The sequence below is a fragment of the Lontra canadensis genome, unplaced genomic scaffold, assembly GCF_010015895.1.
Source record: "Lontra canadensis isolate GAN:19392208 unplaced genomic scaffold, GSC_riverotter_1.0 scaffold15, whole genome shotgun sequence".
NCBI lineage: Eukaryota > Metazoa > Chordata > Mammalia > Carnivora > Mustelidae > Lontra > Lontra canadensis.
In genome coordinates this window covers 13806998-13819030 of record NW_022631009.1, presented here as the reverse complement: position 1 = coordinate 13819030, position 12033 = coordinate 13806998, and the positions used below count along the sequence as shown (strand labels likewise).

Below are 12033 nucleotides of genomic sequence, written 5' to 3'. Positions count from 1 at the left end.
TAGGAACAGGCCAAAAACAACTGGCCGACCCCTTTCTTCAAACTTCTGTTTGTTTGTGTTAAGAGGATAACTTGACAGCCACATCAATTAATCTTGAGACTACATCACACTGGAAAAATATTTTTATAATAATTAAGACAGAGAATCATTATGGACTTGAACCCTAATTTTGCCATAAACTAGCTTTTTGGTCATGGACGAGTAAACTCGAACTTTGTGAATTTCATTTTCTTTATACATGAAATAGGAATAAGAATAGATACTCTGCAGGATTGGTTGGAGGATTAGCAGTAATGTATGCAAGGCACCTGGCATACGTGTTTACCTAATATTAGGTAGGCAGGTAGCAGACAGTTTTGATAAAACTACATTGAAGTGGCCATCACATATGTAGTTTCACTTCCCTCTGAATGGCCTTACTGAAAATTTCCCTAATCTTCACGTGACATATTCAACCCAAGTATCAGGAAATCCCAAGTGTTCCATCTTTGTATATGTAAGATGCTCACTTCCCTTCCTGTATACCCTGTTGAGGCAGAATTTCTTCTGGAGTATTTTTTCACCCAGCTGTGCCCCCACCTTGGGAAATGCTGGGGTTAAGTCAGAGATGGGCAGGTGCCTTGATCAGTTCACCAAACTTTTAGATGAAAAGATTCAACTCAAGGGATTTGCATTATAACATCTTTCCCTGTCCCTCTCCTTTTTTCTATTGTCTTGAGCTGACCCGGCAGGAAACATACCCAAAGAATCTAATAAAAGTTGACAATTACATGTTCCACTTTGTGATCCATGTGCCTATGTGCAAGGTAAATATTAATACTTCCCATTTCTTGGGATCTTGGTTGATAATTTCAATTACGTGGGCCAAATACTGATCTTATACTTCCAAGTGCTCTACCTTGAGATAAGAAATGAAACCATTTTGACATGAGGATAGTATCCAACAAAAGAAAAAAAAGAACAAAAAGCATTTCCTAAAGAAAGCAAACTGGAAGCTTCTCGGAGTCACCCCCCACTAGATTGTTAGGAAAACAAACGGTAGAGTAAATGTTGCTAATCCTATTCTTGCTTTGTGCCTTTGGCCATTTAGGGGATAAAGAGGTGAATCTAATGAGGCCCCAAATCCTTTTTCAACCCTGCAAGTGATGCATTTAATTTGTCAGGATGTAAATCAGCAGGACCTCTCAGCATGATTGTGTAGTAGAATCCTGTCTCTAAAATATTCCTCCTTGTTCTGCCAAAGAAGTGGTGGACCCTCCTAAGGGCCAGCTCACCGACTTGGCAGCTGAGGCCCCATCATACTCAAAGCTGGTAAATCACACACCCAGACTCAACCCCTGACATTCCATGGGGAGGAAGCAAAGCTTAATTTAGATAATCCCCTTTGCAAAGTGTATTAGCTGATCCAAACCAGACCTGGCCAACTAAAGGCATGTTGTTCCTACATTTCAGAGATGCCTAAATGTAGAAATAGCTTCTTGCTACATTTGGAGGATTAAGGTTCATTTAAGGAACAGGTAGGGATAATCAATACACTTCTTTAAAAATATATATAAACAGTTTGGTGTTTGACTTTGACTTTCTATCCACTTAAATGCTATTGGGTGGGGGGTGGGGGTGGATTTCTTTGTTGCTCTAGAAAGTGCTTGGCAGAGTTCCTGAATTCCATTTCATATATGGAAGTAAACAATAACAATAAAGATTAGGGTAAGTATGCTGTACATCACAAAAGGATATTCTTTTTTTTTTTTTTTTTTTGTAAAGTAAAACACTTTTTTCTAAGTGGTTCATAGAAGAATATGCCTGGTTAAAGAATAAATGTTCCACCAACACTTCATTAAACACATCAGACCCTTCCACAGGAAGACACAGATAACTACAAAGATACAGCAATGTCAGGAGATACAGCATGTTGATCGAAAAATACCCCCAGAAACCACTGTTGAAGTAATGCTACACTTGAGCATCAAAAAAGAAAGGAGTGTAGAGGACAAGTGAAAGATGCGTGTAAGTTTTTGTCAGTGTAAGCACAGAGATAAATTTCAAGTTGAAACATAAATCCCTGAAGTCTTTGTAAAATACCTATGTTTCTGGCAAAGGGAATTGTTAGAACTCTGAAAAAATTACCACTAACAATAAGCATCGTGACTTGTATACACAGAGACCTGAATTTTCCTTAGAAATTATAACTTAATAAAGGAAAAAAAATTCATCAACAGGAGGCATGTATGTGCTGGGATTAGAAATGAGATGCCTCTGAATGGCCATGGCACACAGAGAAGACTTCTCTACTTGACCTGCTTGACAGAGCTCTTTTGAGGGTGTGAACCTTCGCTCAGCTTTACCGATGGAACAGAGAGAGCAACTTTTAAGAGTTTCCCTTAAACAAACAAACAATTTCATGGTGAGAATTCCATAGTAGAAATGGTACTAGGTGTCATATCAAGAATTATGATGGAAAACCAAAAAAAACCAAAATGATCACAAAATAAGGTAGAGGGGCTATATTAAAAAAAAAAAAAGAAAGAGAAGGAAGAAAGAAAACAAAAGAAAGAATGAATATGACAAGGAAGGAGGCAAAGAGAAAGAAAGACAGACATGGCGGGAAAGAGAGAGAGCGAGGGAGAGCAAGCTGAGTACACGTGACGCTTAAGGACCGCATTTGTTTTTGTAGTTAAGAGTGAGACCTTTCAGTCCTCCCAGGTTTTTTATGATATCCTGACAGCTCAAGTGTCAGATGTGGACCAAGAGATAATACACATATCAGCAGGGGAAGAACTGAAGAATGTAGATTCATGCTGACAACTTTTTAAAAGATAAATCATACGTGGTAACATACTTAGAGACTGAAACCACTCTAGGTTATACCTTAAAATGAAATACCACGCAATTATTCAGAACGATATTAGAAGGGTATTTATTCATGAGAAATGATATCTATTTCCAAAGAAGGCAGGCTGCAGAACAGTTTGGATAGCATGACACAGCTTTCCATAAAAAATATATTTATATATAATACACAGTGACACCTGCAGCTTTCTTAATGTGACGGGATTGTGATTTTTAGTTTAATTTTGTTACTTTCTCCTTTTTCTCCAATAAGTGTGTGTTATTTAGGTAATTATGAAAACAAACAATCTAAAAAATAAGGCAAAGTTGACAATATTTTACTTATTTATTCCTTGACAGGGCTTTCACAATAGCATCTTGAAATATATAACTGTAAAGGGGTTCACTTTTAGCACCAGTGTTAAAGCATGGTGGGATCCGAAAACCAAGGGATGGTTGATGTAAAGTATACCTGCTCCATGTATATGTCTGGTTACTGTGAAACAGCAGTAGGATAAATGGTACTTTTCAGCAGGATTTTCAATTCCAAAACATTTCGTTATGCAACCAGTTCAGGGTCAAGTCCTGTCAAGTTTATTTATAGTTATACAGTTTACCCCATGACACAGTACAAAGATAAATAAATGTAAAACTTAGAAATACAAGTCATAGAACATGCATGACCCCTTTCAGACTCTAAATCAACAGCCAGGTTTATCTTCTTCATGGAAAAGCTTCATTATAATTGCTGTCATTAAGGGCCACTTTTAGTGTAAAGTTGGGGAATCCTTTTAGGTTACAGATAGTAGTATTGAGAGATGATGTGCTACAGTGCAAAGAGCAAGACTAGGATGAAGGAAGCCTGGGTTATATTCCCAGTTGTACCACTAGCAAGCTGTGTGACCTGGGACAAATCACTCACTTCTACCGAGTCTGTCCCCTCATTTATAAAGAGCACTAGAAGTCCTCTTTGTGCCTTCCTGGTTTGGAATATGGTGGAAACTCCAGTTCCAATGACATAAGGTATTTAACTAGTTTCTAGCAACACAATGCTCTTTAAATCCATGTAATGTATAAGAAATGGAACTGCTTCAAGCCGTCCCAATGGCCAGGGGTCAGTTAATAAGCAATACATTTCTCCTACAGAGGCCAGTGCTTTGACTGAATTGGCCATCATGAATGTCAAGACTTCAAAATGATATAGTCCATATATCATCTCAAGATCTCTAAGTCCCACTTCACTTACCTGAGATGATTCATAGTTTATAAAACACAGCCATAAAACTAAACAAAGAAATTTATTTTATCCAGAGTAAACGTCTTTAAATGTGGGAAAGGGGTTGGTGAGCAACTCCTGAATCAGCTTTACAGGTAAATAATTTTCGGGGAAAAATAAAATTTGTTTCTCTGGTGCAAGATCTTTGAATTCAACAATCTCGTAGCTCTGTAGAAGCTTAAGGGCAGATAGAGTGACAATTCAAGTTACAGAGTTTCAGAGATTATTTTTTTCTTTATTGCTATAGATGTCATTCTATAGCAATATGTCAATATGTCAATATTTTGTGTCACTGAATTTATTCTCAGAATCAATTCTTATAGATATGGTGGGATTCGAACAACTAAATATTAGATAAATTAGTGTTAAAAGTTTTTTAAAAAGCATATACTTCAAGAGTGTAAGCAATTGTATTATTTGTATCATATTAAATTGTCTCTATAGTTCCCTTTTTTTTTTACAAACCACTTCAATATTTTAAGAGCTGACAGAGAGGTAAGCGATAAAAATAAGTACATATGTAAATAATTGGAATACGACAAGCCTCACCTGTTTTTCTCATGAATCTTTAGGATTTCATTTGTCTGTTGAAGAAGCTGCTTCTCTAGCTTGTATGTCGATAATGAATTCTCTAGCAGTTGTATTTCAAGTCGAGAAGTTTGATTTAGTACCTCAAGATAAAAGATAAAAGATAAAAACATTTCAAACTTTAATCACAAAGAGTGAAAAGAATTTTTGTTTTTTTTTTTAATTTAGCTGTGTTTTCTTTTAAAATAGTATTTCTTCTGGAATAATTAATTAAATGGCCTACATTCTACTAATTAGAATGTAGAGCTTTGCAATGGATCTTAAACATGCCATTTATTTGAGGCTGAGGTTGCAACTGAATGAGAAAATTGAGTTGTTAAATCCATTTTCATATTTAAATTTTCATGTCTTGAATCCCTAAGATATTCTACTCTGCTAGTTGTTTTATGTATGCATTATCCCCAATATTGATATTCTATACATGTTATCTCTGAGTAGGAAGCAGTACAAGGTCTTTGATATTGTATATAACTAATAACTAACAGGCAAGTAAAATATGCTCACTTTGATCCCTCACCTTACAAAAATCAATTATAAATGTGCAAACAACTCTTGACATAGTTTAGGCAGATTCATGACCACAGAGTTATTGAATACCTATCATATTAGGTCACACCAGCCCTTCCAGATATCATATCATTTCACAGACATGGGCACATGTTAATGGAGGAATTGCTACCATCACTTTATAAATGAAGAAATGGAGATTAGACAGAGGCCAAAATCCACACAGGAACCAAGGGAAGAACCGGGTTTTTGAACCCAGACAGTGTGACTCAATTTTAATGCTCTATACCAAAAACTAAAAGGGTTAGTTAGACTGTCTTGGTTCTTAATCTGAGGAAACAAAGTGACCAGGAACCCAGATCTCACTGAAGACAGATTGTAGTTATCCTTTCAACTGCGCTACATTGGGTGCTCTAGAAGCTATAAATGTGCAACTAATCTTGAATCATGAAGACTCATGATGCTGGCCAGGCTTTAATACAACATGAGTCTGTGAGCCATGAATCCAAACCTCCAAGCAAACATTGCAAACTGTAATCTGAGAGATACCTTCAAACTGTCCAATGTCTTTGTTTCTCCCTGCCTCTGTTCTATCTACCCTCTACCTTGCTCTTCTTTAAGGGAGGTGAAAAGGGCAAGGACAAAAGTGTAATTAGCTTTAAAGATTCCTACGTCGTTTGAAAACTTCTATACCACCACACTTTTCTTAGAACTACTTATTGAAAGAGAGCTGGAAAACTTTCTGGAGAGTCAATATCAATCTAAAGTCCCCCTCTAAAAATGACGTCATTAGAGCTTTCCTCCTTTTCTGCAGCATGTCGAAACCTCGGATTATATCAGATGCACATACCTTTTCAAAACACACTGATATGACTAGGGCTGGACTTGGATTACAAGAGGCTGTAGGGGAAGGGGATGTATTTTCAAGCAACCAGGACAAGGGCTAGGGTGAGATGAGAGAGGAAATTGTCTCAATTGCAAAATTTAAGGAGGCGTCAAAAATATTATATTTTAAATATATTTTATTTTATTACTATTAAATTAAATTATGTTATTTACATTTATGTATTTATATACTTATACAAGTATATAAATGTATAAATAAAATAATTATATAAAATAATAAATTAAAATATAATATTAAAAATATTATAATATTTTATTGCAACATCTTAAAAGATCAAAATTAGGGCAAAATAATCCATATTGAACACAGCATAATTTTAAAATAAATATAGGATCTGCTTCTGCACATGTATTATTTAGTTTTGTGTGACTTGTCACCCAAGTCTCAACCCTGTTGGAGGGGTGTGAGGCAGAGGGTGAAGGAGTGGGGGACAGAATGATGAGATGGGGCATTAGTGCTTTAAGAACATTTTAAGGTTCTAGGATTCATTTTTACAATTGTCATAAATAAAGATCTGAAAAACAGTCTAAAAGTTACTACTAATAATCAATACTTAGATTTGTGGAGTGCTTTAGAGATTTAAAAAATATTTTCCTATTTTGAATCACTTCTTTTGAGGAAAAACAGGAGCAAGAGGAACTGGGATTTGAAGACAGAATTAGGAATCGCTCAGAAGACAAAATGGTAGAGAACATAAAGATTAGGGATACACAAGAGGTGACTTTGAACTGTTAAACATACTTTTTTGTCCAGGGAAGTTTTTTGTTTGTTTATTAACTAGAATTACAATTCATAAAATAATTAAATAGGGCATGAGGCATCTGGATCTTTTGGTGACACTGAGAATAGTGCTTGGCACAGAGAAGACACTCAGTATTGATTGAATGAACAAAAGGTATTTTGTCTCACTGAATCGGGCATATTATAAGCAGTTAAACTAAATCTGTTTTCTCTCTTATTTATCACACTCTCTCATCACACTTTCTGAGATCCTCAAATATCAAAATTTTTATTTTACAAAGAACAAAAACTGTTCTTCTCCATGTCTGAGAAGAAAATGAGAGAATACTGAGAACAGAATGGAACTATCTAAAATTGAAATTGAAGCTGTTTATATCTAAGTTCAGAGACTACAACAGCTCCTAATTTTTCTCCACTTTGTCCTACCTCCAGTCTGTTTGCTACATAACACCAGAATGATCTTTCTAAAAACATAAATCACAGGCTCCTGGGTAGCTCAGTTGGTTGAGCAATCCACTCTCGATTTCATCTCAGATCATGATCTCAGGGTCAAGGGATCCAGCCCTGCCTCAGCTCCCTACTCAGTGGGGAGTCTGCTTGAGATTCTTTCTCTCTGCCCCTCTCCCTGCTCATGCTCTCTCTTTCTCAAATAAATAAATCTTTAAAAAATGAAATACAAACCCCATATGACATCACCAATATTAAAAATGCTAATGGCTTCTCTTGGCAGTCAGAACAAATTCCAAAGTTCTTAGCCTGGTCAACAAGGTCCTACATGATCAGAACCCTGCTTACTTCTCAGATCTCATCCTGCCACTCTAGTCCTTGTTTATTATGCTCTAATCACACTGTCCTCCTTTTGTGCCACCCCAACATGCCAAATTCATTTCTACCTCAGGACCTTTGCACTTGTAGTTGCCCATACCTTGCCAGATGCATGGGTGATTTCTTACTCAATTCTTGCATAGGGAGGCCCTTCCTGGTCACTGTCTGTAATATAACTCCTCACTATCCTCCATCAAGTCATCCTGTTGTATTGTCTTTAAAAAATCATCACTATTGGGGTTGCCCATGTGGCACAATTGGTTAGGCCTCTGTCTTCGGCTTAGATCATGATCCTAGGGTCCTGGAACCGAGCTCCGCATTGGGCTTTCTGCTCAGCAGGGAGCCTGCCTACCTCTTCCCCTTTACCTGCCTCTTTGCCTACTTGTGATCTCTCTTTCTCTCTGTGTCAAATAAATAAATAAATAAAATCTTTTTAAAAAATCATCACTATTGGAAATCATCCTGTCTGTTCACTCATGTGCTGTTTCTCTACCCCATGAGGATTTCAGTTGCACAGAGTCCTGCCTCTTCCAGATGGAGCTCTCCAAATTGCCAATGCTCAGCATGGAGTCCACAATGACACAGAGTTAATTGTTGAATGATATGCTAGACAATGGACAGTGAGTTATTTTTCAAGTTGGGTCACTGTCAGAGATAAGGTAGCAGGCCAGGTGAAGGTTAAGTGGGACTTCAGTGATAACAATCTAAAAATCTAACTCTAAAGCAGCATCTGAATGTGGGAAAAGGAAGGAGACAAATCCAAAATCTCATTTAGTCCAGCATCAGTGTGAGGTCATCTCTGGCCACTTTTGTACACAAACGTCGAATCTTTCTCTTCTTTCTCCATCACCTTGTCTAAATAGCTGCTTTATTTCAATTATCTCTCTGCTGTTGTATTAAAATAGGCCTGAAGTTTAAAAATGAAGAACTGATCGGGCGCGTGGGTGGCTCAGTGGGTTAAAGCCTCTGCCCTCAGCTCAGGTCATGAGGTCTCAGGATCCTGGGATCGAGCCCCGCATCGGGCTCTCTGCTCAGCGGGGGGCCTGCTTCCTCCTCTCTCTGTCTCCCTCTCTGCCTACTTGTCTGTCAAATAAATAAATAAAACCTTTAAAAAAAATTTTAAAAATAAATAAATAAATAAAAATGAAGAACTGAGAGAACTGTACAGGAAACTATGATAAACTGACCACTTTCTTGCCATGTGTCTATGAAACTTGCTGCTTAGCAATAATCTAAGTGTTCCATTAAAATGACAAAAGGAATTTTATTCTTTAGCCTAAACATATTCCAAAGCACATCTCTGAGAGAGAGAGAGAGAGAACAAACAAATGAACTAGAAAGGAAAGGAAAGGAAAGGAAAAGAAAAGGAGTGAAGGGAAGGAAGGAGGGAGGGAGAGGAAAGGAAGGGAAGTGAAGGAAAGGGAAGGGAAGGGAAGGGAAGGGGAGGGAAGGGAAGGGGAGGGGAGGGAAGGGGAGGGGAGGGAAGGGGAGGGGAGGGAAGGGAAGGGAAGGGGAGGGGAGGGGAGGGAAGGGAAGGGAAGGGAAGGGTAGGGAAGGGAAGGGAATGGAAGGGGAGGGAAGGGAAGGGAAGGGGAGGGAAGGGAAGGGGAGGAAGCAAAAAAGAAAAAAAGGAGAGCAAAGAGTATGTGAAAAAAGCTCCCAAGGAACCATTTCAAACTTAAATTTTTCAGCATAAAGCACAGAGTAAGGAAGACATAAAACATGAAACTGAGGATTTATAGACTCTAAAATGTTAGTCTTAATTAAAAAAAAACTAAAGTTGGGGTACTTGGATGGTGCAGTTGTTGAAGCCTCCAACTCTTGGTTTCGGCTTAGGACATGATTTCAGGGTTGTGAGATTGAGCCCCATATGGGCTCCATGCTCATTGTGGAGTCTGCTTAAGACTTTCTCTCCCTTTCCTCCTGCCTCTACCCTTCTGTCTCTCAAATAAATAAATAAATCTTAAAGAAATAAATTAAAATTTAAACATAAAAATGACTAGTTTCTCAAACTAAGTGAGGTAGAGAATTTCTACCAGCTTCCCTTTAATAATTTAAAGAGTGCCTCTGATCTTCCTTAAAAGGAAAATCTCCCTCAAAAGAAACTTTTTCACCAGCTTATTAACTTTGAAATCATCCTTGTTTGTAGTTTATACTTCCTTTTACTTTAATTATGCTTTTCAAATGAAAAATATAACACAAGGTATGATGCCTTGGCAATTAGAGTTTTACAGAAAAATAAAGGCTGCTATGTGTTCAAAGAATCAGAAGATCACCATTTTACAAAGTTGATGAAATAATTTATTTGGTCAGTGATGGGCAGTGTGACAAAGTATCACATTCCAGGTTAATTTCCAAGAGGAAGGTGGACAAGTAAGAGGGAGACGTAGAGGCTTATATCCTAACCGAGTTAAAACAGTGTCACTGAGAGGGTGAATGGATGGCTCAGTCAGTTAAGTGTCTGACTCTTGATTTTGGCTCAGGTCATGATCTCAGGGTCATGGGATCAGCCCCCTAACCCCCACATGGATACCAAGTTGTATCCATGCTCAGTTCCAGGTCTCTTTGCCCCCACCCTCTGCTCCTCCCCTGGCTCACATGCACTCTCTCTCTCACACACAATCAAACAAACAAATAAATAAATAAGTAAAATATCAAAGGGGGATTAAAAGCATCACTGAGAGTATGGCAAGCTGGCATTTTGTGCTTCCTGATGAGATGTAGTAGGAAATGAGTAATTTTATAAAGTACTCCCACCACCATGTTCAAGTCAATCTAATTGAGCCCTTACAATTCTAGTTAAAGAAAAACCATGAGGAATGAGTAAATTAAAATACGTCAGAAGGAAATACTCAAAAAAGTTCAGGAATATGGGACAGTATACAAAAACAATTGGTCCAGTTTCTTAAAAACCTCAAGAAAAAAAAAATTGGAGGATTGCTCTAACTTAAAAGGGACTATTATGTCTTAAAAACTAAAATGTCTATAAAATTTTGGGTAGAACAATTGAGGAAATCTGAATGTGAAAGTTAGGTAATCTGAGAGAATTACTGTTACTCTTAATCATGATAATGTTATAGAATTAATAGTACATAATTATTGTATGTAATATTAGTATTTTATTTATATTATATACATATATATACATATATATTATATTTATAACATGAAAATCTAATTGGGTTATGGAGTTTAGTAGAGACAAAACTTACATTACAGAGCTAATCCAAGAGGAGTCAGGTGGGAACCCAGGTAGTCTGTCACTGAGTCTGACTTCTTTCCTATAGGCTCGTGTAGCTATACACAAGCAGCTTCTCTCTGGGAACCTGCCTTCAGTCAATAACAACTGCTATCAAAATGGTTTCTTTTTATCACCATGCCATCTGCTTGTTGCAGCTAATGACATCCAACTTCCTTCTCCACTCCAACATTAAACTAGCACTATGAAGCAAGAAAGTGGCCAAATTTCTCTTGCTCCTTCGAGTACAGAGAATACACTGTCATCTAATGTTCTTAGTTGGTCAGAACAACTTTGCAGCGGAGTGTTTCTGTTCAAAGTCCGACTCTGACCCATCAGTTATTTATTGGTATACGTAACAATCAATATACAACCTTTAGGATGTTACCTTTGGTCTTGGGAGCATCGGGCTAAAATCTACAGAAATTAAACATCTAATAATATTAGTTCATGGAATCATTTGACAAGGATTTATTAAGAGCTTACTGTGTGCCAAATTCTAAGGATAGAGCAGTGAACAAGGCAGACAAAATCCCTGCTCTCTTGAAGTCTGCATCCTAGTACAAGTGTTGGTCAGCTTTTTCTATAAAGGGCCAGATTGTAGATAGATTGGTGGGCCATATGTTTTCTGGTATAACTACTCAACTCTACCTTTTTATTGGGAAAGCAGCCATACACAACATATAAATGAATGAGCATAGCTGTGTTCAATAAAAACTTTATTTACAAAAAGAGATTGCAATTCAAATTTGACCTGTGGGTCATAGTTCACGGAGACCTCTCTGAATGGGTCATCAAACACTTTTTCCAGACCTTGTGAGAAAGTTAATTACCGTGATATTTTCTTTGGATGACCCATTAACAAATTTATTTTACTGCCATTTTAACTATGCCAAGGTTAAATATTTATTCAGCTCTTCTCTCTTCAAGTTAAAGAGATCCAGTGGCTCAACTTTGAGAGCTGCCCTTTCAAATCTATTTCGGTCTAGAGATTGATGCTCATTGATTAAACTGTTCCTGAACTGGCTTAAGGTTGTAATTGTCCAATTGAAGTCCAAATAACAGGTGTGATAGTTCATAACCTCTGAGAAGCAGATGATAAAATGAGATTAGATATGCAAG

The 12033-nt window shown here is 37.3% G+C and overlaps 1 protein-coding gene across 3 annotated transcripts in view; it reads right to left on the bottom strand.

Annotated features, from left to right (window-relative positions):
• The window catches only part of ANGPT1 (angiopoietin 1), a 245133-nt gene that overhangs the window by 78532 nt on the left and 154568 nt on the right, over positions 1–12033 (bottom strand). For all 3 annotated transcript variants that reach the window (XM_032858474.1, XM_032858472.1, XM_032858473.1), the window contains one exon: positions 4655–4776. In XM_032858474.1, the coding sequence (XP_032714365.1) occupies positions 4655–4776 (122 nt within the window). The remainder of the gene's footprint in view (positions 1–4654; positions 4777–12033) is intronic.